At 41.0% G+C, this 27,232-nt stretch overlaps 1 gene segment (V, D, J or C); it reads right to left on the bottom strand.

Moving 5' to 3' along the window:
- Positions 1-1,336: 1,336 nt before the first annotated feature.
- LOC148136438 (Ig heavy chain C region, secreted form-like) lies at positions 1,337-23,001 on the bottom strand. The segment is given in 7 exon segments: positions 1,337-1,787; positions 2,261-2,569; positions 2,905-3,255; positions 3,996-4,295; positions 21,975-22,010; positions 22,407-22,730; positions 22,845-23,001. Coding segments are annotated over 7 exon segments (1,758 nt in total).
- Between the last annotated feature and the right edge of the window lie 4,231 nt (positions 23,002-27,232).

The raw sequence follows: 27,232 nt of genomic DNA, 5'->3' as shown, positions 1-27,232 counted from the left end.
ACATTTTATACATCCCAACATCAGATCATCTCATTGGTTCAATGTTAGTAATGTAACACATTCAAACTGCACTGTCTTTTAGCATCCTGGGGCATAATTAATACTGATTGGCTTAATTTGAATTGTTGTCAAAACAGCAAAGAAAAACCCCTCAGGTATCCATTTCACAGCCAAACATTACATATTTTCAATTTTCTAGTAAACTCTGGGACTATCCTCCAGTCATGTACACAGGGGCTTGTAATCTCTCAGTTCAGAGGTGAATTCTCTCTCTCTCTCTCTCTCTCTCTTAAAGGTACAGTACAAATCAACTTCAAAACAACATGGATGTATTCCTTTCTGAGTGTTTGTGTTAAATGTGACTGCATCTCTGTCTGTTTCTGTGCTTGCATCATAGGGTGTCTATTTTCATAATTGTTAAAGTTTTAATCGAATGATAACAATTGAGTCTGATTACATTGAATAGAAATATCTGCAAGTTTTCTGTCTGTGAAACAAAATGACTTCAGCTGATCGAATATCAGGTTTGATCCCAAATGCTCCAGCAAACTGAGACAAATCTCTAGAAGACAAACTGGCATGACCAATCACCAGTTCAGAATTGGATTATGAGGAATCAAGTTTGGAAGATAATGAACCGGAATAAACGTGTCTAACATTCTTGAAAAGTATCATGTTTCATCGCAAAATATACATTTACAACATTGTCACAGAAATTTTAAATCACGGAGTGTAAGCAGGAAGCTGACTGTTCCCCTTAGTCACTAGTTCCCATTACACAGGGTCACTCCCTTGAAAACTCTACGGGGGGAATAAGAGTTTCAACCACATCTATTTCCAACTCATTCTCTGGTGCGAGATCCCTGCTCGTTTCCCTGAAATGAAAGTTAGATTCGAGCTCCTCTGCACTCTTTGTGATTGGTGCCCAGAGCTTTCCTTTCCAATTGCTGTGTCATAAATAAAAAAGATTTTGCGAGAAGTTTTTTTTAAACATGTTCCCGATTGGTACAATGTGGCATTTAAAGCTGACATGAATTGTGCAGGAATGGACAACTCAGGAATCAGGAACACGGAATCAAAATGCATGATTTTCTTCTGTCAAGACAATAGCATTGTCAGATATAGTTTCAGTGGGATTAAGCATAGAAAAAGGTACGTTGTGGAATTCTGCACTGAGTGAGCTTCACTCTGTCCCTGAACGAGGGTATATCTGAGCTGGGAGCGTTAACTGCACAAGACCCTCGTCTTAGACCTGTTAATAACTGACTTTAACTGGACGGATGGAATATTGATCAGTGTGGGAAATTAATTAAACGATTGTGTATTTAAAACACAATTGGAGAAAAAAAAACCTTTATTATTTTTATTGAATTATTAAAGGTAACCTTTAGATTTTCATTGACATGAATTAATGGTGTCCATCAGTGCAAGTGAAATGTTTACAAAACTCGGTTTACCGCTGGATTTATCAACTGTTCTGTTGATGGTCTTCAGTGGAATCGCTTCATGTCCCACCACACAGGAGTAAGAAGCGCCGCTGGCCCACTCCTCCACTGTGATCGATAACAGGCTGTACATGAAGAAGGAAGTGTTGTCATTCTCTGCCATCACCTTGGTGTTCCTGTAGTTACTGGGATTCACCGGCTTGTTGTTGGTGGTCCATTTGATGAAAACTTCTCTGGGAAAGAAACCTCTCACCAAACAGGTGAGTGAGACGACCGTTTGCTCGGAGATTTCTTCTGAAGTGGGTAGGAGAACGGACACTGATGGCTCCAGAAGATTAGTCACTGCAGAATAATTGCAACAAATGCAACTGAATTTTTAAGAAGTCCTGACACAATTCGGCATGGATTGATATTTCACGACATGTTTAAATGTTCAATTTTCAGTTTTGGACTTACCCACTTTTATTTTCTAAGGATACAGAATGGTATCCAATTTATTAAACAAAAAAGATTTTAAAAATATTGTTAGTAAGTTTTTTTTCTTGATTCCAGCCCAGAATTTGGAAATTCTGTCTATTTGTCAATGCTGATGTTTAGGTCAAAACCAGGTTTCTCCACGCCTTATTTGACTCCATCATAATATAATCTCCTTTAATCCATCTTTTATCTAAAACCAGCTACTTAGGTATCAAATGGTCCCAACAGTGTTGGCTCATTCCCAATAAAAGCATGTTATTGATGTAACCAGACCTAAATAGCACATGCATTTGAAACAAATACAGTAACTTATTTTGTGTTTTAACTTCACTGCTCACCTTTCTCCTTGCGAATGGAATCTCTCGCAGGTGTTGGTAGATGCTGATGGTTCACTGAGCAATCGAAATGGTCTCCACTCAGCCAGGCTTGAGTCGAGATAACTAATGTGCTGGTCACGCTGTCAGCAGCATCTCCGGGCTTGTCAGCAATCTCAGATTTCACAGTTTCCTCTCCTCGCATCCACGTTACCAGGATTCCAGAGCCAAGCTTGGACACAACACAGGTTAAGGTGACCGTTGCGTCCAGTAAGACCTGTTCTATTGGCGGAGGTAGGATTTTAACTGTGTAATCCAGGCAATCGCAAATTCCTATGAAGCAGAAAGCAAAATAATCGAAAAGTTCCTCTTCCAAGATCTGTTTTACCCGTCTTCAGGCAAATCTCCTTCCAGGTGGCAAAGTCCAACTTTTGCTGAGGCTGAAAATGTACCTACTATTGTTTATATATTTTGATTGTGAAAACATTCATGATAACCTAAAACATGCCCTGCGTTGTAATTATTTCAAACGAACATTTGCTGATCTGCAAAATATTGAATAATGAGCAATAGTAAAGGAACACTTACATCAAAAGGAAACAGATACGGCATGATGAGAAACTAGCAGCTGCCTTGTGCTATTTACTTCGCTGAATAATTATATGTACCTGATTCACATTCCAGTGCAGAGTGATTTGGAGCTTTCTGGGGTGCGTTTATGCTTCGACTTTGAGTGAGCCCTTGATGAGTAACCTGACAGGTATAGACGGCGCTGTGAAACCACTCAACAGCAGAGATGTTCAGCCAACTGGTCGCTGAGAATTTGCCATATGCTTCACACACGGGAGAGGTGAAGAAGCTAGAGTCCATGGGGAACCCATTTTTCAACCAACTAACGGAGATTGACTTCGGATGGAAACCGATGATTGAACAGAGGACAGTTGCATACTTGCTGCTTGCGATGTCTTCCCTGGAGCTGACAGTCAGGAGGAGAGTTGGAGGGGCGTCTTCTGATGGACCTTAAGGAAGCATACTGTATAAATTACCTGTCGAATCTGATACCAAATGCTATGGTTTGTTGGATACTTGCCTTTATTAGCTGAGGCACAGAGTTTAGGAGTAGGGAGGTGAAACTGGAATGTACTAAAACTTTGGTTCGACCACAGAAAATGCACTGTATACAGTTGTGGAGCCCACGTAAGAGGAGGGATGTGAATACAATGCAGAGGAACGAGAGAAGGATGACGAGGATGTTACCCGGGATGCAAAGTTGTAGTTTTGAAAGGATGAAATGAGATTGGCTGGACTGAATTTGTTTTCCTGGGAGCAGAGGAGAAGAAGCGGGGACATGATGGAGATGTGTGGAATAATGAGGGCATGGACGGGGAGAGAGGAAGAAACATTTCCACTTGTTGGTAGAGGCAACGTCGAAGGGGTTTAAGGATGATTAGAGAGGATGGCAGCAGAAAAATATAACTCAGGTGGTGGTGGGAATCTGGATCACTCTCTGTAAGGCTTGGAGAGATGACACCCTCATAATATTGAATTAGTATTGAACCACAGTGTGAAGTTATGCAAGGCAATGGATAAAATGCTCGGAGATTGCACAGAATAATTTGGTTTTGATAGGCATCGATTCAAAAAGCCGAATGGTTTATGTTCCCTGTGGTCGCCCTCTCTGACTCTGTGGGAAGTGATATAAATAATGCACCATGTTAATCTCAACTATTCTGTTAATCTCAGTCCCTCCAACACTTACATGGCATTGCAATGCTCTTGTTGGACTTGCTGTGCTGAACCTCACAGTAGATTTTGCTGCAATTCATCTCTGACTCGGTCAGGGTTAACTGGCTGCTCAGGGTGTAAGTTCCCTTCTTGCCCCTCACTGATGGGTAAGTCTTCAATCCAGCTGTGAGCTTCTCTCCGTCTTTCTTCCAGGTCACTCTGGTGACGTCTGGAATGTAATCCATCGCCAAACAGCCAAAAGTAATGGAGCGATCCGTGTCGCCTTGTTGACAGGATGAGACCAGGCCATAAAGTGTGGGGGCAGATGGCATCGCTAGGTAAAAGAAAAATGGGAGATTTAACAAGTTAGACTCTGTGTATAGAACAGTGTCAGTCACGAAACTGTGTTCACAGCTGTGAGACTGTTCCAACGTGTTCCAGTTAAAAGTTCCAGCGGAATTTTAGACTATTTTTGTTGTGGTTGTTTTGTTGACTATGATGTGGTGGTACCTTCATCAGAAACACGCCCTTCCATCTTGATTATTTATATATTACTGCATGAAGAAATAAGAACACTGCGATACCATCATCATTAACTGTTCCAAAATTTTACAAAACATTGCACAAAAAAAATTGTCTCGTCCTTTATATCAGTTTTCTTCTCAAAGTGCTTAATTGAAATTAAATGTTTCCAAATCATACTACCTCAGATTCAAAACATCTCCAAAAACATACATCGTGACTAAAGTTCAATAGTAATTCTGCAATCTGTCGTTACCCAATTACAATATAACCAACCATGAAATTTGATTGTATTAAAGTCTACAGTGGCTTTCAGCATTTCTGGGTTTTGAGACACAGCGTGAATCTGTTTCAATCTAATTCCAATCCGAAATAAAAGAAAACGGATGTCAATCCAGCAAGTCTGCTTATCCTGGAAGGTATTAAACTGCTTGAAAGTGATTAAATCGACACTCATCCAGGCAAGTGAATAGCATGCAGTCACAACCCACAAACCTTGCAGACTGTGGCCAGGCGTAAGTGGACACGACGTGAGTTACTTTGCTGCAAACTGACTGGTGTCTGACCTGCTCTTGTCGCCACAATATTTAAAAGCAGACTCCAGTTCACTTTATGTCAATAATAATCCACAGCATTTTCAGGATGTCGGATTCACAAATGGTATTAACATAGATTCATAGAGTCATAAAGATGTACAGCATGCACCCTTCAGTCCAACCTATCCATGCCGACCAGATATCCAAACCCAATCTATTCCCATCTGCGAGCACCAGGCCCATATCCCGCCAAACCCTTCCTATTCATGTAACCATCCAAATGCCTCTTAAATGTTGCAATTGTACCAGCCTCCACCACACCCTCTAGCAGCTCATTCCATACACATACCACCCACTGCATGAAAAAGTTGCCCCTTAGTTCTCTTTTATATCTTTCCCTAAACCTATGCCCTGCCCTCTAGTTCTGGACTCACCCACCCCAGGGAAAAGACTTTGTCAATTTATACTATCCATGCCCATCATAATTTTGTAAACCTCTATAAGGTCATCCCTCACTCTCCGACGCTCCAGGGAAAACAGCCACTGCCTGTACAGCCTCTGCCTGTAACTCAAAACCTCCAAACCTGGCAACATCCTTGTAAATCTTTTCTGAACCCTTGCAAGTTTCACAACATCCTTCTGATAGGAAGAAGGCCAGAATTGCACGCAATATTTCAACAGTGGCCTAACCAATGTCTTGTACAGCCGCAACATGACCTTCCAACTCCTGTACTCAATATTCTGACAAATACAGGAAAGCATACCAAACGCCTTCTTCACTATCCTATCCACCTGCGACTCCACTTTCAAGGAGCTATGAATCTGCACTCCAACATCTCTTTGTTAAGCAACACTCCCTAGGACCTTACCATTAATTGTATAAGTCCTGCTAAGATTTGCTTTCCCAAAATGCAGCACCACGCATTTATCTGAATTAAACTCCATCTGCCACTTCTCAGCTCATTGGCCCACCTGGTCCCGATCCTGTTGTAATCTGAGGTAGCCCTCTTCGCTGTCCACTACACCTCCAATTTTGATGTCATCTGCAAACTTACTAACTGTACGTCTTATGCACACATCCAAATCATTTATGTAAATGACAAAAAGTAGAGGACCCAGAACCGTTCCTTGTGGCACTCCACTGGTCACAGGCCTCCAGTCTGAAAAACAATCCTCCACCAACACCCTCTGTCTTCTACCTTTGAGCCAAATCTGTCTCCAAATGGCTAGTTCTCCCTGTATTCCATAAAATCTAACCTTGCTTAGCAGTCTCCCATGGGGAACCTTGTCGAACGCCTTTCTGAAGTCCATATAGATCACATCTACTGCTCTGCCCTCATCAATCTTCTTTGTTACTACTTCAAAAAACTCAATCAAGTTTGTGAGACGTGATTTTCCACGCACAAAGCCATGTTGACTATCCCTAATCAGGTCTTGCCTTTCCAAATACATGTACATCCTGTCCCTCAGGATTCCCTCGAACAACTTGCCCACCACTGAGGTCAGGCTCACCGGTCTATAGTTCCCTGGCTTGTCTTTAACGCCCTCCTTAAACAGTGGCACCATGTTTGCCGACCTCTAGTCTTTCGGCACCTCACCTGTGACTATCAATGATACAAGTATCTCAGCAAGGGCCCTGCAATCACTTCTCTAGCTTCCCACAGTGGTCTTGGGTACACCTGATCAGGTTCTGGGGATTTCTCCACCTTTAACCGTTTCAAGAAATCCAGCACTTCCTCCTCTGTACTCTGGACATTTTGCAAGATGTCACCATCTATTTCCCTACAGTCTATATCTTCCATATCCTTTTCCACAGTAAATACTGATGCAAAATATTCATTGAGTATCTCCCCCATTCTCTGTGTCTCATCACAAAGGTGGCCTTGCTGATCTTTGAAGGGCCCTATTCTCTCCCTAGTTACCCTTTTGTCCTTAATATATTTGTAAAACCCCTTTGGATAGCCAAAGCTATTTGATGTCCCCGTTTTTCCCTCCTGATTTCCCTCTTTAGTATGCTCCTACTTCTTTTATACTCTTCTAAGGATTCACTTGATCTCTCCTGTTTATACCTGATGTACGCTTACTTCTTTTTCTTAACCAATCCCTCAATTCCTTTAATCATCCATCATTCCCTATACCTACAAGTATTCCCTTTCACCCTGACAGAAATAAACTTTCACTGGACTTTCAATATCACCTTTTCTGAAGGCTTCCCATTTTATAGCTGTCCCTTTACCTGCGAACATCTGCCTCCAATCAGCTTTCGAATGTTCTTGCCTACTACCGTCAAATTGGCCTTTCTCCATATTAGAAGTGACCTGTATAAGAAGGACGGATTGCACCTAAATTGGAAGGAGACAAATATACTGGCAGGGAAATTTCCTCGAACTGCTTGGGAGGATTTAAACTAAAAAGGTAGGGTGTGGGACCCAGGGAGATAGTGAGGGAAGAGATCGATCTGAGACGGGTACAGCTGAGAACAGAAGTGAGTCAAGCAGTCAGGGCAGGCAGGGACAAGGGAGGACAAATAAATTAAATTGCATTAATTTCAATGCAAGGGGCCTAACAGGGAAGGCAGATGAACTCAGGGCATGGTTAGGAACATGGGTTTGGGATATCATAGTTATTACAGAAACATGGCTCAGGGATGGGCAGGACTGGCAGCTTAAAGTTCCAGGATACAAATTCTAGAGGAAGGATAGAAAGGGAGACAAGAGAGGAGGGGGAGTGGCATGTTTGATAAGGGATAGCATTACAGCTGTGCTGAGGGAGGATATTCCTGGAAATACATCCAGGGATGTTATTTGGGTGGAACTGAGAAATAAGAAAGGGATGCTCACCTTATTGGGATTGTATTATAGACCCCGCCCCCCCCCACCCCACCCACCCTCAATAGTCAGAGGGAAATTGAGAAACAAACTTGTAAGGAGATCTCAGCTATCTGTAAGGATAATAGAGTAGTTATGTTAGGGGATTTTAACTTTCCAAACATAGACTGGGACTGCCATAGTGTTAAAGGTTTAGATGGAGAGGAATTTCTTAAGTGTGTACAGGCTATTTTCTGATTCAGTATGTGGATGTACCTACTAGAGAAGGTGCAAAACTTGACGTACTCTTGGGAAATAAGGCAGGGCAGGTGACTGAGGTGTCAGTGGGAGAGCACTTTGAAGCCAGCAACCATAATTCTATTCATTTTAAAATAGTGATGGAAAAGGATAGGCCAGATCTAACATAAAACATCAATGTAAATATTTAAGGTCACTGTTCCTCGAGATGGAAAATACCAGGCACCTATGTTGAGAAGTTAAAAAAAAATAAGGTCTGCAGATGCTGGAAACTAGTGTCTAGATTAGATTGGTACTGGAAAAGCACAGCAGATCAGGCAGCATCTGAGGAGCAGGAAAATCAACATTTTGGGCAAAAGCCCTTCATCAAGAATAGAAGAATATTGCTGATGAAGGGTTTTTGCCCAAAACGTCGATTTTCCTGCTCCTTGGGTGCTACCTGACTTGCTGTGCTTTTCCAGCACCACTCTAATCTAGACCTGTGTTGAGAAGGCAAAGAGAGTGGTGCTGGAAAAGCACAGCCTGTCAGGCAACATCCGAGGAGCAGTGGAATCGATGTTTTGGGCAAAAGCCCTTCATCAGTGCTGTTCCATGGATGCTGCCTAACCAGCTGTGCTTTTCCAGCTGCACATTCTTCGACTCTGATGTCCAGCAACTGAAGTCCTCAATTTATTCCCGCATCTGTTGAGAAGCTTCCTTCTCACTTAGCAATGCAAGGCATGTGTCTCTCGATGGGATGATGGTCGCTGCAGCATCAGAGATAGGAGCTGATCATCGAGACCAGAAAAAGATCTGTCTCGCCTGATTGAAGGTGAAACTTCCAACTGGCAATTAAAGAACAAAGAACAAAGACAATTACAGCACAGGAATAGGCCCTCCAAGTTTATGATTACCCAGATCCTCTATCCAAACCTGTTGCCTATTTTCTAAGGATCTGTGTCCCTCTGCCCCATGCCCATTCGTATATCTGTCTATAAATATCTTCAATAAAGCTATCATGCCCACCTCTACCAACACGCTCCAGGCACCCACCACCCTCTGGACAAATTACTTACCACTTATATCTCCCGTAAACTTCTCCCCTCTCACTTTGAACTCGTGACTGGAGTAACTGAGTTCCCCACTCTCTGAAAAAGCTTCATGCTATCCACTCTATCTATACCTCTCACGGTTTTGTAGACCTCAAACAGGTTTTCCCTCACCCTCCATCTTTCTAACAAAAGTAATCCTAATCTACTCAACCTCTCTTCATAGCTAGCACCCTCCCTACCAGGCAACATCGTGATGAATATCCTCTGTATCCTCTCCAAATCATCCTTATCCTTTTGGCAATATGGCGACCAGAATTGGACGCAATATTCCAAATGTGACCAAACCAAAGTCCTACACAACTATAACATGACCTGCCAACTCTTGTGCTCAATATCCCATTCAATGACAGAAAGCATGCCGTATGCCTCCTTGAGAACTCGACTGACCTGCGTTGCCACAATGTACCTGAACATCCAAATCTCTCTGTACATCAATTTTCACGGGGGTTTTCCATTTAACGTATAGTTCCCTCTTGAAATAGACCTTCCAAAATGTATCATCTCACATTTGCCTGGATTGAACGTCATCTTTCATTTCCCTGCCCAACTCTCAAATCCATATTCTGCTGCATTCTCTGACAGTCTGCTTCACAATTCGCTACTCCACCAATCTTAGTGTCATCTACAAACTTTCTAAACAGACCATGTATACCTTCCTCCAGATCATTTATGTATATTACAAAAAATCCAAATTTTGGAGGTCTTTGAAAACGTGACTGCCTCCTTTAAGCATTCAGAGACTTTGGAGTATTATGGCTGACTGAGTTGGCCATTTCCCCAAGTATGGTTCGAGATATTAACATTTTAACTTCAATAACTATCAAATTAACACCCAGTTTATTGCAAAGAATTAATCTCATACTAAACACCATTCGCTCACTGTCATGTTCTGAACTTCCATCCACATTGACAACCTCGAATCTGCCCTGCATGAACGTCCGTGGTACAGCTGTCACTAACTGGACATGCCACCATAGTTTTCACACACCCCCTGACAGGATCCAACTCTTCCAGACATATTCCCAGCCCTTAGTCATCTACCTGTCATCTTACCCAAAGAAACCTGTGCACATTGCAACCTACCTCCCTATCCCACCTGCCCTTACTGCCTGTCATTTCACCAACTTCTGATTATTGCATTTTGACATCATGTCCACCTACCACTTCATGACCACTTCACTACCACTGACCCAACCTGGCGCCCTGTTTACTATCAACTAACTAGCCTTGCAACTGATCCATCTGTTGCATTTACACTCAAACTACCAGTGATCCCACCAAGCACCACGCTTCCAAACTAAAACGTCACAGCCTATCAGCTCACATTGCATCACATTATCACCCTCTCCCGTTACCAAATCTCCACCTTCTGACCTTAGTAAACTTATTTTGAACTTCGAGCCTGCTTCAACATTGAGCCATAGAGTCACACAGAACGGAAAGTGACTCTTCACCCGAACTTGTCCTTGCCAAACAAGGCTCCCAAACTCAACTAGTTTGCCTACATTTGGTCCATATCCCGCTGACCTTTTCTTATTCACATTCTTGCCGAAATGTCTTTTAAATTTATAAATGTACCTGCATCTGCCACTTGCGCTAGCAAAAATTCTATTAAGGCAGCATCCTTTCTGTGAAAAATGCTGCTCCTCAAGTCTGTTTTAAATCTGATCTTAAACCATGCTTTCTAGTTTTGAACCGCCCTACCAGTTGAAAAATACCTCTAATATTCAATTTATTTATGCACCTCAGAATTTTCTTAAACTCAGTCACCCCTCAGCGTCATACTCTCTCTAAAAACAAATTCTGAGCCTATCCAACCTCTCTTCATAACTCAAACCCTCCAGTCCCAGTAACATCCTTGCAAAACATTTCTGCACCCTTTAAAATTTAATAATATCCTTCCCATAAGAGTATGATCATGACTAAATGCTATACTCCAAAAGTGACCTCACCAATATCTCATGAAGGCAATGAAGGCAAGCGTGCAAAACACCTTCTTCAACACTCTGTCTGTCTGTGACACTTTTTTCAGGGAACTAGGTACCTGAAGCCTAGGCTGTCTGTTCAACAGCACTCCTACAGCTCTACCATTAACTGTGTCATCCTGTTCTGGTTTGTCAGACCAAAATGCAATATCTCACATTCATTTAAATTAAACACTATCAGCCATTCCTTAACTCATTGGCTCAGTTGATCAAGATCGCATTGTACTCTTAGATAACCTTCTTCACTGTCCACTACTCCATTAATTTTGATGTCATCTGGAAACTTAATAACCATGCTTCAATGCTTTCACAGCTTATCATCTAGCAGAGAACCCCACTGATGCTTTCTCCACCGACCCTGACATAAAGTAACAGCTTGCTTTAAAGATTTAATGTCTTGACCTCAAGTACTTTCTGTGGCAGAGAATTTCAGAGGATCATCACTCTCTAGTTGAATATTAAACAATGGGGTTAAATGTTATTAAGCATTATAAAGGTTGTTGAGCAGAAATATTTATGACAATTTCATAAATGGAACAGCAATAGGTAGAGGTGGAGAGGCTTCCAGTATCATCTAACTTTTATGTTCCTTCAACAGCATATCCCAAAACGTTGAGCTATGAGGACAATGGCAGTACAAGCATTGAAGAATTTCACCTGAATGTTTCTCTTCAAACTACACTCGAACCTAAGTTGCCCGTATTCACTGTCTCTGTCCTGTTTCTCGATTATAAGCTGATGAGTATTAGGTTCTCAGGGAGAAGAAAGAATTCAGACACTTTCATGCTTATCCAGAGGTGCAAATACTCACTTGAAGACTCAAAAACTAATTTAAAAACTCATAGCATGTCCACACACCGATGATGTTCCAAATGGTTTCCTTCAGTGACCTGAGGGAATGTATTTATAGTCATGGAGTCATAGAGTCAAGCAGATCATCAGTCCAACTGGTCCATGCCATATTGTTTCCACAATAAACTAATACCAACACTCTACGTATGACCATATCCCAACAAATCTTCCCTATTCATGTATTACCCAAATGTCTTTTAAACGTGGTAACAATACCTGCAATCCATCACTTCCTCTGGCACTTCATTCCACATTTAACCACCTTCTGTGTAAAAAACAAAGTTGCCTTCATCTCCATTTTCGGTCTTTCTCCTTTCATCTTAAAAATATTCCCCCAGTTTTGAACTCCCCCTCCTGAGGAAACAAAATCTTTGCTATTCACCGTATTGTTATGAAATTGAAAGAGATTTTGTTCACTTTCAGACAAAAAGTGTTTTCCACATTTTCAAAGTAAGTTTAAAGTGCAGTACAGCTGCAGAACAGAACAGCTAAAAGATTATCTGTTCCAAAAAAGATGCAGCAAATGCTGTTAAATGGGCGCCCGAGTTTCTGTTGCTGTTTTGGTACCAATTCAAATTTAATCAATAAGTTTAAATTATTTAGACGAAAGTGAGGACCGCAGATTCTGGAGATCATAGTCGAGAGTGTGGTGCTAGAAAAGCACAGTAGGTCAGGCAACATCCGAGAAGCAGACGAATCGACATTCAGGCACAAGCCCTTCATCAGGAATCCATCCCTGTGGAAGGGGCTTATGCCCGAACTGTCAATTCTCCTGCTTCTCAGATGCTGGCTGACTTGCTGTGCCTTTCCAGCATGACATTCTCGGCACTAGTTTAAATTCTGCCCAGGATACTGAAATACAATTGTGTTTGAATTTATTATATTGACAGCATCAGACCATCGAGAAGGTATGATATTGGGGCGTATTAAACCAAGGCATTTTAGAAATTGTTCAGAGCAACTGCCACTGAACAGCAGAGCAACTGCCGGCGAGCTGGAGAGCGAACTATGCATCTAACAGCTTGCTTTCAAATTTCTCAAAGGAATAAGAACACCCTCTTTATCAAAAGGCTTCTTTTCCTGCAACAGCAGTAAAAATGTAAGAAGATGAGCCAGGAAGATCAATAGGTGGAAGACTGAAGATAGCGGACAAGACAGAAACTGTGTGGACTTCAGATTAATTGAATGTAATATTTAATAATTCTGCTGTTGGAGCAGCATTGTTATAGACGTGGGGTCAGTTAATAATTAGTTAAGAAAAAGGGGGTTTGGATTTGTTAATAGTTTTGTTTAGTGCTCTGTTCGAAAATAATAGGCTATTTTCCTCCAAATAATGGAAATTAGAAGTTCTCTTTCATTCACTCACATTGTTAAAAAAATACGAGGTGTGGAGAGTTTTTCTGTGTGTTTGGTTTTAATTAACAGAAGGGTTGAGCGTCGGCGTTGTAACAGTATGTCCCTCATGATTTTATTAACACTGTAGGTCGCCCCTCGATCTTCCACGCTGCAGTGTAGAAGTCCTAACCTATCCAGCCAATATTTATAACTCAAGCCCTTCAAGACAGGCAACATCCTGGCACCATTTCCTGTACCTTCTCCGTTTAATACTGTCCCAGCCGCAACAGGGCTACGAGAATTACACACATTACTCCAGAAGACGCCCCATCTGCGATCTGCACAACCTCAACATGACAGCCCAATTCTGAGACTCAAAAGTTTGAACAATGAGTGATAAACGCATTCTTCACCAATCTCTCCATCTGTGATTTGAATTTGAAGGGATTATACCTGCATCCCTCAGTCTCTCTGTTCGTCACCACCATCCAGGGCCCTGCTATGAAGTGAATAATTCCTGCCCTTGTTTGTTTTGCCAAAAAGTAATACCTCACATTTAAACAAAGTAAACTCCATCTATCATTTCTTAAGCCATTGACCCAATAGATAGTAACTTTCTTCACTGTCCACTATGTCATTAAGTTTGGTGTCATCTGAAAACTTACTGACTGGGTCTCCTATATTCTCATCCAAATCATTTAGGCACATTACAAACAATTAATGGGAATGAACGTTTCCTCACTGTTTAACCCCACTGATTTGGAATAACAAAATATAATGTCAAATTAAAGGAATCTGATAAATTTGATCGTGGTGCTACAATTTGAACTTGTCAGATATTTAAAATTCATTCTGTTTATCAATTAATTACAGCCTCTTTAGGTCACTTTAAATATTTCACAGGATTATCTTTCAGAACCAGCCAATGTGCCTCCCTCTGTTATTTGCAGATCAATTATGACATCTGGGATCGATCCTATTTTTCCATTAATCAAGTGTTAAAGGGCACAAGACCGAAGTCAAGCACATGGAGTTAGGTCAAATCAAGCATGATCTAATTAAATTGCGGAACAGCTCAAGGCGCTTTGTGCCTCACTGCTGTGCCTACCTTCCGATCGTTGGGTCACAGTTTCGGCTTTCACTGACGCTAAACAATGTTTTAATAAAATATATGAACGACGTAAAGGTTGTTTTTTTTTTAATCCTGCTTATTATTTGGAATGGGAGCATCGACATTCTACATTTAATTGGTCAAAATAAAGGCCACTGATTTAGACCAATGGCTGCACTCTGGAGAATTATTGTTACTCCTTGATACAGTTAGTTCTGAAACTACGGCTGAATATCAGTTCACTCACATGTCAAGCTTATCGAAAACAGAAATATTTGAGCAATAATTAAAATGCATTTTTCTGATGAAAATTATTAACAATCTCTGCTTTTCCAATTGAAAATGGAAACGCAAACTTCGGATGATGGAAATCTGAAATAAAAGCACAAATTGCAGGAAAAACTCAGCAGGTCTGGCAGCACCTGTGGAGAGAAAGCAAAGTTAACATTTCAAATTCAGTGACGGTTATTTCACAAACTATTTCCATATTTTCTCGAACCAGAAACTGCACCCAAAATAAAGCACGAATGAAATATATAGCACAATTCCCTTTGCCCCGCTCAATCAAAATCTCCCAAGCCTGATATATTATTTCTCAGAACCGATTTCCAAATTCCTGCAGTCTATGACTCTACGATCTATGAGAACTCACACCCAGTGTGTAAGATGCTGATGAAGCTTGTTCGATTACTGTTGGCAAAGTATTTTCAGGAATGCTACTGCATGAGCTGAGATGTAAATTAAGTACCCACTGCAAAGCTATGATCATCTGCTGCTGGGGTTTGAATATTTACACCCCACTGAACAGTCAAATTCTACTGAACGAGTACAGCATTGGTTAGAGAGAAAATACGCATTCTCGACATTCTGTCATCAATTGTGCTGAGGAATCAATTTATTTTGGATTTGATATAAATATACATTTATTGATGCGAGTCAGATTTGTCCCTTACTAATCCACCTACGCTACGCAACCCTGAGCACTATGTACAATTTAGTATGACCTAACCTGCACATTTTTGGATTGTTGGAGGAAACCGAAACACTCATGCAGACACGGGGAAACCATGCAAACAGTCGCCCGAGGCTGAAATTGAATAGGATTCGTGGTGCTGTGAGGCAACAGTACTAACCACCGAGATGCCGTGTCACCCCAGGACAAACGAAACGAATGCAGACACGACCAATAGAACAGTGCTGATCCTAACCTGTTCATCCTGTCACTACAAATGTAGATTCACTGGAATTTAACATTTACCACAGCATCTGGGCGGCACGGTGGCACAGTGGGCGGCACGGTGGCACAGTGGGCGGCACGGTGGCACAGTGGTTAGCACTGCTGCCTCACACTGCCAGAGACCCGGGTTCAATTCCCGACTCAGGCAACTGACTGTGTGGAGTTTGCACATTCTCCCCGTGTCTGCGTGGGTTTCCTCCGGGTGCTCCGGTTTCCTCCCACAGTCACAAAGATGTGCGGGTCAGGTGAATTGGCAATGCTAAATTGCCCGTAGTGTTAGTTTAAAGGGGTCAATGTAGGGGTATGGGTGGGTTGCGCTTCGGCGGGTCGGTGAGGACTTGTTGGGCCGAAGGGCCTGTTTCCACACTGTAATGTAATCTCATCTAATCATCTATCCAGAGAGCATGCATTAACGTGAATGAGAATGTTTTCACAATAAACATTCATTGTTGTAGTAAACTTAATGTCTCATTATAATTAACACAATCATGGAGGTCAGAAATTTCACTAATATAAACACAGCTCACTAAGAAATATATTATTCTCTGGATTAATTTTACATATTCTTAAAACATTTCTTAAATTTTGACGATTTTGCACATACTGTAGAAAACAGTGCAAAAATATTGCATTCCACTGTGTAAACGCATTTATGTTGTATAAATCATAAGAAATGTTTACAGTCAGGTTTGGTTTGCTATTGCGAATTAATTTTGTTATTAATCACTTTAGAGTGAAGAATAATTTTTTAAAATGCATGGATTGAAAACTATTGCTTGATTTAATTAATGTCTAAATACATGGTCATTGCACTTAACCAATCTGAGAAGTAGCCTTCAGATTGCAATATTTTAGCATTCAGTCAAATGCAATAATTAAAATAATATTAGTCTATTTTAATCGTTTAAAATAAACAGCCTTTTCTCTTGTCGTTTAGTTAGTGTCATCTGCAAAATATTAAATGGCGTAAGTCTGAATACAGAGTATATCACAATATAATATATTCTCTGTATTCCCAGCATCTATTCTCATGATGAGATCACGACAGGATTATTATAATTAATTTGACAGCGAACCTTTGGTCACCTAATGTACTATATCAGTTCCATTCTAACGAAAGACTCCAGAATTGATATGTTGTTGTAAAATGGAACTCTCTATACTTAAGAAAATGTCAAGAGCCGTGTCGCCAAAATCACCTACTTAAAGTTTTATTCCCGGAAATCAAGTTAATCAGGAATATAATACTTAATTAACTCAAGTTACTTGCAAAACTGATCTGTTCTTCATGGAAACATTTCGGGCAAAATTGCGAAATGGTTCCTATCAATGATCTTTTCCAGCCTGAAGTATTACAGATAGTGTTCAGCGGAATTGAAAGGTGATCGTTGATTAATGATTCATCAAAATGGCATTTTGTTCGATATCAAGAACTATTAGAACTATTAGAACATTCTACTTTTGAAATTCTATTGATGTTTCTCTGTTATTGGTAAATGCTTCATGTCAGATCTTGTGATTGGAGTAGGTAGTTGAGTTCTGAATTAGAAATGTAAACCAATGTTAATGTTTGCAACATTAATCCAAAATTGCTACTTATTATTAATCAAAGTGTCATAAGGTATTTTCTTCCCTTAATTTCCAAACCCTTTGTAACCTGCGTTTTTCCTCATATTGGGCTTCAAAACATTTCAGCTCACATGATGACTGCACTCAATGGGGAAACTGGAGCAGTTCACTGACATCATCAATATTCCCAAATAACTCCGCTGGACTCGAACCTGGTGTTGTGTGAGTTTCAACTTTGACCATTAACGTAAATAATGCACAAACAAATATAATAATCTTCTCAACAGAACAAATATTACCAAATGATAATACTGAGATTCAATGATGAGTTTGCAGCAGAACTGACTCTGCAAACTCTTTCAACAGAACCAAAACGGCATCATTGCAAACGGATGGCACAGTGTTTCAGTGGTTAGTACTGTTGTTTAACAGCACTGCAGTCCTAGGTTCGGTTCCAGCATCGGATGACTGTCTCTGTGGAGATTACGCATTTTCCCCGTGTCTGCGTGGATTTCCTCCCACAGTCCAAAAATGTGCAGGTTTAGTGAATTGGCCATGCTAACTTGCCCATAGCGTTAGGTGCATTAGTCGGAGGGAAAGATCTTATCTATTTATCCTATCCATGTGCATTGAGAGATATTTGTTGATTAATGCGCTCATGTCAAATCAAAATTAGTTCAATGATAAATGGTACCACACAATCCCGTAATTTATAATACTTTTAGTCTTAATTGTGAAATCTTACCTAATAGTCAGTAAGACATTTTAGTCACAAATATATTTTTGAATGAGGTTAGTTAAAGCAGAATTTGTGTAGTCGATGTTTAAAACTGAATTCTTTTGAAGTAAATCCAATAATGTTTTTTTTTCTTCATTTCTCAACCTCCCACTTTTCTGTCTTATGTCTTCTGTCTTCAGGAAATTACAAACTGGTCTAATGTCGCCACTTTAGTTTAATAAATACAGAAACAACGTACAAAAACCAAAGAACTTCACAAATATTACTGATTAAAAGTGGTCCAGACAGACAATCTCTTCAGCAGAAAAATACCATAGACTGAAAGCATGAAACCCCTTGAAAATAAAGTTCGATTCTACAAAGTGAGTCAGAATCCAATTAACTCAACTCAACACAATGAAGCAAAACAAAATCGGAATTTAATCAATTCAAATCAACATAATGAAACCCAGCGCTGCAAGAAAGTTCAATCTAGAATGTAACGAATCTAGCTGATCTACTGTGTCCGTTGCACCCGATGTGGTCTCCTCTGCATCGGGGAGACAGGACATCAACTCACTGATCCTTTCAGAGAACGACTCTGGGACATGCACTAGCCAACCCCACTGCCCCGTGGCTGAACATTTTAACACCCCTCCCACTCCCCCACGGGAATGCAGGTCCTGGCCTCATCGCCAAACCCTAACCACCCGACGCCTGCAGGATGAACGTCTCATCTTGGGACCATCCAACCACATGGGATCAATATGGATTTCAATGGTTTCTTCATTTCCGCTCCCCCTTACCTTATCCCAGATCCAACCTTCCAAATCAGCACGGCCCTATTGAACATTCCTACCTGTCCCTGGCACTGTGAGGCAGTCACAATGCCGTTCCAGTTGTTAAATTTGTTAATCTACCTGTTTAAGAGACTTTTAGTTTTTCAAGTAATCCAGCCATACAGTTTGCTTAACTGATTTTTTAAAAAATCACCGAGCAACTGAGTCCGTCGCAGCCTTGTTCAATTCTTAATTGCAGGGTGTAATCACTTTTCAGAAAGATCATTTCAAGGAATCAAGCGAGCTAAACGGGGTCATGAAATAGCTTTAGCAAGCAGAATTAAGGAAAATCCCAAACATTTTATTCTTATATAAGAAGCAGGCGGGTAACCAGAGAAAGGATTGGTCAACTAAAAGATAAGGAAGGAAGGCTGTGTGCAGAACCTGAGAGAATGGGTGAGATTCTGAATGATTACTTTGCATCAGTTTTCACTGAGGAAAGGAACATAATGTATCATGAGTTTAGAGACAGAAGTTTGATTAGTCTGGATCACGTTGGCCATAAGTAGGGAAGATATGTTGGGTATGCTAGAGGTTATTAAAGTGGACAAATCCCCAGGACCGGATGGGATCTATCCCAGGTTGCTGAGGGAGGCGAGAGAGGAAATAACTGGTGCCCTGACAGATATCTTTGTGGCACCCTTAAATACAGGTGAGGTGCCGGAGGACTGGAAGGTTGCTTATGTCGTCCCCCTGTACAAGAAGGGTAGTAGGGATATTCCAGGTAACTATAGGCCAGTAAGCCTGATGTCGGTTGTGGGGAAGTTGCACGAGAGGGTACTGAGAGATAGGATCTATTTATATTTAGAAAAGAATGAGCTTATCAGTGATAGGCAACATGGTTTTGTGCAGGGGAGATCGTGCCTTACCAACTTAATAGATTCTTCGAGGAAGTGACCAAGTTGCTAGACGAAAGAAGGGCTTTTGATGTCATATACATGGACTTCAGTAAGGTGTTTGATAAGGTTCCCCACAGTAGACTAATGGAGAAAGTGAAGTCACATGGTGTGCAGGACGTTTTAGCTAGGTGGATGAAGAACTAGTTGAGCAACAGGAGACAGAGTGTAGTAGTTGAAGGGAGTTTCTCGAAATGGAGAAAGGTGACCAGTGGTGTTCCACAGAAGTCAGTATTGGGGCCACTGTTGTTTGTAATATACATAAATGATCTAGAAGAGGACACTGTTCGTATGAACAGCAAGTTTGCAGATGACACAAAGATTGGTGGAGTGGCAGAAAGCATATGGGACTGTCAGAGAATACAGGAGGATATAGATGAGAGTTAGGTGGAAAAGTAACAGATGGCTTTCAATCCAGATAAATGTGAGGTGATGCATTTAGGCAAGTCTAATTCTAGAGCTCATTATACAATGACTGGAACAGCCTTGGGAAAAGTTGATGGGAAGAGAGATGAGGGAGTGCAGGTCCATTGTACCCTGACGGTTGCTGCACAGGTGGATAGAGTGGTCAAGAAGGCATATAGTATGCTTGCCTTCATTGATTGGGGTATTGAGTATAAGAGCTGGAAGGTCATGTTCAAATTGTACAAGACATTGGTTCGCCCGCATGTAGAATGCTCTGTACAGTTCTGATCGCCACATTACCAAAAGAATGTGGACGCTTTGGAGAGGGTGCAGAGAAGGTTTACGAGGACGTTGCCTGGTATGGAAGGTGCTAGCTATGCAGAGAGGTTCCGTAGATTAACTTTATTTTCACTAGAAAAAAGGAGATTGAGGGGTACCTGATTGAGGTTTACAAGATCATGAAGGGTATAGACAGAATGGATTTATTCCCAGGGTAAAGGATTCAGTAACGAGAGGTCATGCTTTCAAGGTGAGAGGTGGAAAGTTTAAGGGGGTTACATGAGGCAAGTACTTCACACAGAGGGTGGTGGGCGTTTGGAACGTGTTGTCAGCAGAGGTGGTAGAGGCAGGCATGGTAGATTCATTTAGGATGTGTCTGGACAGATGCACGAGTAGGTGGGCAGCAGAGGGATACAAATGCTTAGAAATTGACTGAGAGGTTTAGACAGTACATTTGGATCAGCTCAGGCTGGAGCACTCCCCCCCCCCCCCCCCCCCCCCACCCCCGGTGCTCACCTTCCACCCTACCAACCTTCGCATAAACCAAATCATCCGCTGGCATTTCCGCCACATCCAAATGGACCCCACCACTAGGGATATATATTTCCCTCTCCACCCATTTCCAACTTTCGCAAAGACAGTTCCCTTCGTGACTACCTGGTCAGGTCCACGCCCCCAACAACCCACCCTCCCGTCCTGGCACCTACCCCTGCCACCGCAGGAATTGCGAAACCTATGCCCACACCTCCTCCCTCACCTACATCCAAGGCCCCAAAGGAGCCTTCCACATCCATCAAAGTTTTACCTGCACATCCACCAATATCATTTATTGTATCCGTTGCTCCCGATGCAGTCTCCTCTACATTGGGAAGACTGGACGCCTCCTAGCACAGCGCTTTAGGGAACATCTCTGGGACACCCGCACCAATCAACCACATCACCCTATGGCCCAACATTTCAACTATCCCTCCCCCTCAGCCGAGGACATGGAGGTCCAGGGCCTCCTTCACCACTGCTCTCTCACCACCCGACGTGGAGGAAAAATGCCTCATCTTCCACCCCGGAATGCTTCAACTCCAGGGCATCAATGTGGACTTCACCAGTTTCCTAATTTCCCCTTCACCCACCTCACCACAGCTCCAAACTTCCAGCTCAGCACTGTCCCCATGACTTGTCTTACCTGCCTATCTTACTTTCCACCTATCCACCCACCCTCCTCCCTGACCTATAACCTTCATCCCCTCCCCCACTCACCTATTGTACTCTATGCTACTATCTCACCACCCCTACCCCATGCTCCTCTCATTTATCTTTCCACCCTTCAGGCACTCTGCCTGTATTCCTGATGAAGAGATTTTGCGAAACGTCGATTTTACTGCTGCCCTGATCTACTGTGCTTTTCCAGCACCACTCTAATCTAAACTCAGGCTTGGAGGGCCGAAGGGCCTGTTCGTGAGTTGTAAAATTTCTTTGTTCTTTGTTCTTTGTTCTAAATCAAACAAAGCTCATTCCAGATTCTGATTTTCACCTAACTCATGAATACTCACATAAAGAGAAATTTCATGGTTCTTACCTGCAGTCACTGTCACCATGGTCCCTTGTCCCCACTAATAAAGATAGTCACAGCGTTACATTCTCTGGCTAGGTCCACACTGAAACTGGCTCTGCTTAAAACAAGCAGTAACCTGCTTTTATTCTGAATCTTGGTAACCCTGAGCAACATAAATTCACGGGAAATGTTCATCACATTCTAATTATACTAGCGATGCTGCTCACTCTTGCCAAATGATTCAAATGTTTTATATTCCACAGGGTAACACATGAACACGTCTCAAACAGGTGCATCAATAATTATCACCACTTTTATAAATCAAACTGAGATGTTTGGATAATATCACACAGAACTAACACCATTGCAGTTTTAGATGGCTTGTAAATCCAAATATCGACCAAGTTTCAAACAATTCGGGCTAAGTGGGTTTTTGTATTGGTCATAATTGCAGTGCTACAGCCCAATTACTGTAGTATACTCCACAGTAATACATGGCGGTGTCTTCGATCTTCAGGAGCTTAATGTCCAACCCGAAGGTATTGTTTGAAATGTCTTTGAATGCAGTAAACCGATCCTTAATCGCTGGTGCATAGTTATTTTTCGATGAGCTGTAGTAGTGAAGCAGCAATTCCAGCCCCTGCCCAGGAATTTGTTGAATCCAGTACATGCTGTAGCCATCAACACTGAACCCGCTGGCTTTACAGGTCAGTCTCAGGGAGCCTCCAGGACTACCGGTCTCTGCTTCGGGCTGACTCAAAAGATCCGCCGACTGGACACCTGGGAAAAGACGACATACAGCCAAAGTATCAGTGAAATGAAATGGTTGCTGACTTTGCTACATTCCAGAGGTAAAGTAACACTGAGACTGGGACATTGATCATAAATACTCACTGGATAATAAAGTCAGGAACAAGCTGAGAGAAATTATCAACAGCATCCTTCTGGTAACTTGAGGAAAAACATTTGCCAAGAGCTCGCTAACCAATCCAAATCCGGGACCATTGAACTCCGGTAGAGTGACCAGCTTTTAAATGCACATCAGAAGGGGCAGGCTGCCAGGTTCCACCTGCTGGTTTCCTGCTGAACGCCAAAATTGGAAACTCATCTCAACTTGCACAACCCGAACAGATTGGCTGTTATATTTACACCAGTCTGTACTTAAAATGCGGGCATGTATCTGTCTTTGGAGACTTGCATTACCGAATGGCATGATTCAAAAACTTCCCTTCCTTTTAATAGTGAAAGTACAATGAAACAGCGTGAAGTATGGTGCAGATCATAGTTATCAATTTTGCATTTAATCAATTGGAAATGCATTCACAATATTTCTACTTTTACTCGACTGGTTATAACAATCAAAAAGTTCAATGACATTATCAGCGAATACAAATACTGGAAACATGTTTGTTTTTTGCAGAAAGTCCAAGTCTCTAACACACTGCCAAACTAAATTATAATTTTTTGCAGAGGTTTCTAAATTCTAATTAGGCAACTTAATTCGGATGATGTCCAAAGTGATTCTGTTTACAATGTGGGTGCACGTCACTCTACCTTCCAGACCTTGTGAGGTGAACAATCTCCTCACATTACAGAATGTTTCTCTGCATTTCTCAATTTTTTTCCGATCCTAAGACCGTGTCAGGCAGCATTCGACGAGCAGGAGAATCGAGGTTTTTGAAATTCCTGATGAAGGCCTTATGCCCGAAACCTCGATTCTCCTGCTTCTCGGCTGGTGCCTGACATGCTGCGCTTTTCCAGGACCACACTCTCGACCATGATCTCCAGCATCTGCAATCCTCACTTTTTCCGACCCTAAGGCCGCCCTTGAAACTGTGCAGTGTTGGAAAATCGCCTGCCTGATCGCTAAACATTGAATGAACAGTGAAATTCAGGTGAAGCTTTGAAAGGGAATTTAATAAATTAAAATGGGTCCGTGAATAAGAAAGAAAGTTTCTCAGCTTCCATATCATTGCTGTGTGGGGACGAGTTGTCGATCAGACACTACTATTGAGTGTGTCGTAAATTATAGCCAATCACAAGAAGAAATGCCACTGATACAGGGCGCAAATAGATCATTTATCTGTCCCTTGGCAGCTATGACACGCACTATTAACTCATGGAAATCAGCACAATTAAACGCCACTCTATATCACTGCTAGCCATATATGAAGGGTCCCTCTGTTTAAATGAGACGCATGAATCGATAAGTTTTCGAGAAGCTCTGCAAATTCAAGCCAATTCTATTTTGTAAACTTAGATAGATAGTCAGATATATAGATAGTCAGATAGATAGATAGATAGATAGATAGATAGATAGATAGATAGATAGATAGATAGATAGATAGATAGATAGATAGATAGATAGATAGATAGATAGATAGATAGATAGATAGATAGATAGATAGATAGATAGATAGATAGATAGATAGATAGATAGATAGATAGATAGATAGACAGAGAGACAGATAAATAGATAGATAGATAGATAGATAGATAGATAGATAGATAGATAGATAGATAGATAGATAGATAGATAGATAGATAGATAGATAGATAGATAGATAGATAGATAGATAGATAGATAGATAGATAGATAGATAGATAGATAGATAGATAGATAGATAGACAGAGAGACAGATAAATAGACAGACAGATAGATAGATAGATAGATAGATAGATAGATAGATAGATAGATAGATAGATAGATAGATAGATAGATAGATAGATAGATAGATAGATAGATAGATAGATAGATAGATAGATAGATAGATAGATAGATAGATAGATAGATAGATAGATAGATAGATAGACAGAGAGACAGATAAATAGACAGACAGATAGATAGATAGATAGATAGATAGATAGATAGATAGATAGATAGATAGATAGATAGATAGATAGATAGATAGATAGATAGATAGATAGATAGACAGAGAGACAGATAGATAGATAGATAGATAGACAGAGAGACAGATAAATAGACAGACAGATAGATAGATAGATAGATAGATAGATAGATAGATAGATAGATAGATAGATAGATAGATAGATAGATAGATAGATAGATAGATAGATAGACAGAGAGACAGATAAATAGACAGACAGATAGATAGATAGATAGATAGATAGATAGATAGATAGATAGATAGATAGATAGATAGATAGATAGATAGATAGATAGATAGATAGATAGATAGATAGATAGATAGATAGATAGATAGATAGATAGATAGATAGATAGATAGATAGATAGATAGATAGATAGATAGATAGATAGATAGATAGATAGATAGATAGATAGATAGATAGATAGATAGATAGATAGATAGATAGATAGACAGAGAGACAGATAAATAGACAGACAGATAGATGGATAGATAGATGGATAGATAGACATTTACACCGTCAGACAGGCACGGACAGAATACGTATTGACAAAATACTGACTGCATGCTTGGATGAATGGACAGATGTATAGGTGAATTTCTCTCTGCCTCGGTCTGAAAAAAGGAATACTATACTAAATTCTAAATGTTCTATTTTTGACTTCATTGCTTGAGCAGGTTCTTGTTCCATTTGTGTCAGTCTGTCACCTTCAGTCCTTCCTGAAATCCTTAATTTTCAAATATCTAGAATGTAAGGCACTGATGAATTGAACCTCAGCAATAGTAACTTGGAGATAGCCCAATGGTACTCATGATCATTCGCAGCTCAAAGACAGAGAGCGGGTATATGCGTGGATTCAGATAGAATGGTTTCAATACTTGGAATATGTGTCTCCTTTATACAGGACTCAACTCTCAATATATGTTCAGTCAATTTATTTAAATCACAGCAAAGTCAGTGTAGATGGACGGCACGGTGGCACAGTGGTTAGCACTGCTGCCTCCCAGCGCCAGAGACCCGGGTTCAATTCCCGCCTCAGGCGACTGACTGTGTGGAGTTTGCACGTTCTCCCCGTGTCTGCGTGGGTTTCCTCCGGGTGCTCCGGTTTCCTCCCACAGTCCAAAGATGTGCAGGTCAGGTGAATTGGCCATGCTAAATTGCCTGTAGTGTTAGGTAAGGGGTAAATGTAGGGGTATGGGTGGGTTACGCTTCGGCGGGTCGGTGTGGACTTGTTGGGCCGAAGGGCCTGTTTCCACACTGTAAAGTAATCTAATCTAATCTAGATCATTGGAACGATACCTATTACAGTTGCCCTGTAAATTCTTATTGTTCGATGTTCCCATGAAGTGAGAGTCATCAATATGCCCCTTTCCATGCAGTTGATCTTCTATTATGACATTTCCTGAGCATATGGAGGCTGGTATGGTAATGGAAAACCCAAACTATGCAACAAATGCATTAATATTTTACAACGATTATGCTTTATTTTCCTTGAGAACAGAACATCGTTTTTGAATGTGTCAAGACAAAGAAAAATGAACAATCATTATTAGTAATCAGAAATTTCTGAAGTGATTTTCAGAGGCAGCTGCAACATTGATCAACACTAGTTCATCCTCCATCTTGTTTTAGAAATTCTCTCCAACATCCTGAGATTATTAAACTGTGTTGAGTTTCAGATTACCCTCAAAGGGCAAATCGCAGTGGTAACTGTTTCTTACCAATGGATATGAGGGAAACATGAGGGAAGGCACAATACCAGATCCGCCAATATTCAACAGCCTACCACCCTACACAGTAACTGATATTTCTCCATTTTATCGCCATTCCTACTTAACAAGAGGAAATTAGTATTCAAACAACGCATTGCTTTAATCTCCTCGGAGTTCCACAGCCTTCAAATTTCGAAAACCATTGATTACTTGTAACTGATTGGTATCTTCCCGTTGATTAATCGTTGCAAACATTGCCATAACGTCAGGAATATTCGTGCATCATAACCCTTAGTCTGAAAAAGAGTACTTTAAGGCGATGAGTCAGTATGTTCAAAATTTCTTTGGATTACTTTCAAGTTTTCTGTGTATTGTATGTTTTGATTTTTGTGTTGGAAATTTCAGAATAATAGAACAATTCTGGGGTCGGATTCAACTCAAAGTCTACAGTCAGTACCTGTGTTGTCGGTGCAAATAATTTCTGAGAGACATGGAATCAGTCTGAATTCTCAATGCATCTGCAACTGCAGCTCAGGCACTGATGACTGTTGTGACATGATCGTGAATCTTTCTGCCAATGAAACCAAACACAAGAAAAGCTCACCTCGCCTGGCATTCTTGGAAAGTATGAGTAATAGAGGAACTCCCCAAAATTCCATTATTTAAAGAAAAAATAATAAT

Source organism: Chiloscyllium plagiosum, unplaced genomic scaffold (genome assembly GCF_037043375.1).
Source record: "Chiloscyllium plagiosum isolate Xiang-an unplaced genomic scaffold, Cpla_swu_hap1 HiC_scaffold_45, whole genome shotgun sequence".
NCBI lineage: Eukaryota > Metazoa > Chordata > Chondrichthyes > Orectolobiformes > Hemiscylliidae > Chiloscyllium > Chiloscyllium plagiosum.
Note: the sequence above shows the minus strand (reverse complement) of the source record. Positions and strands in the feature narration are given on the sequence as shown.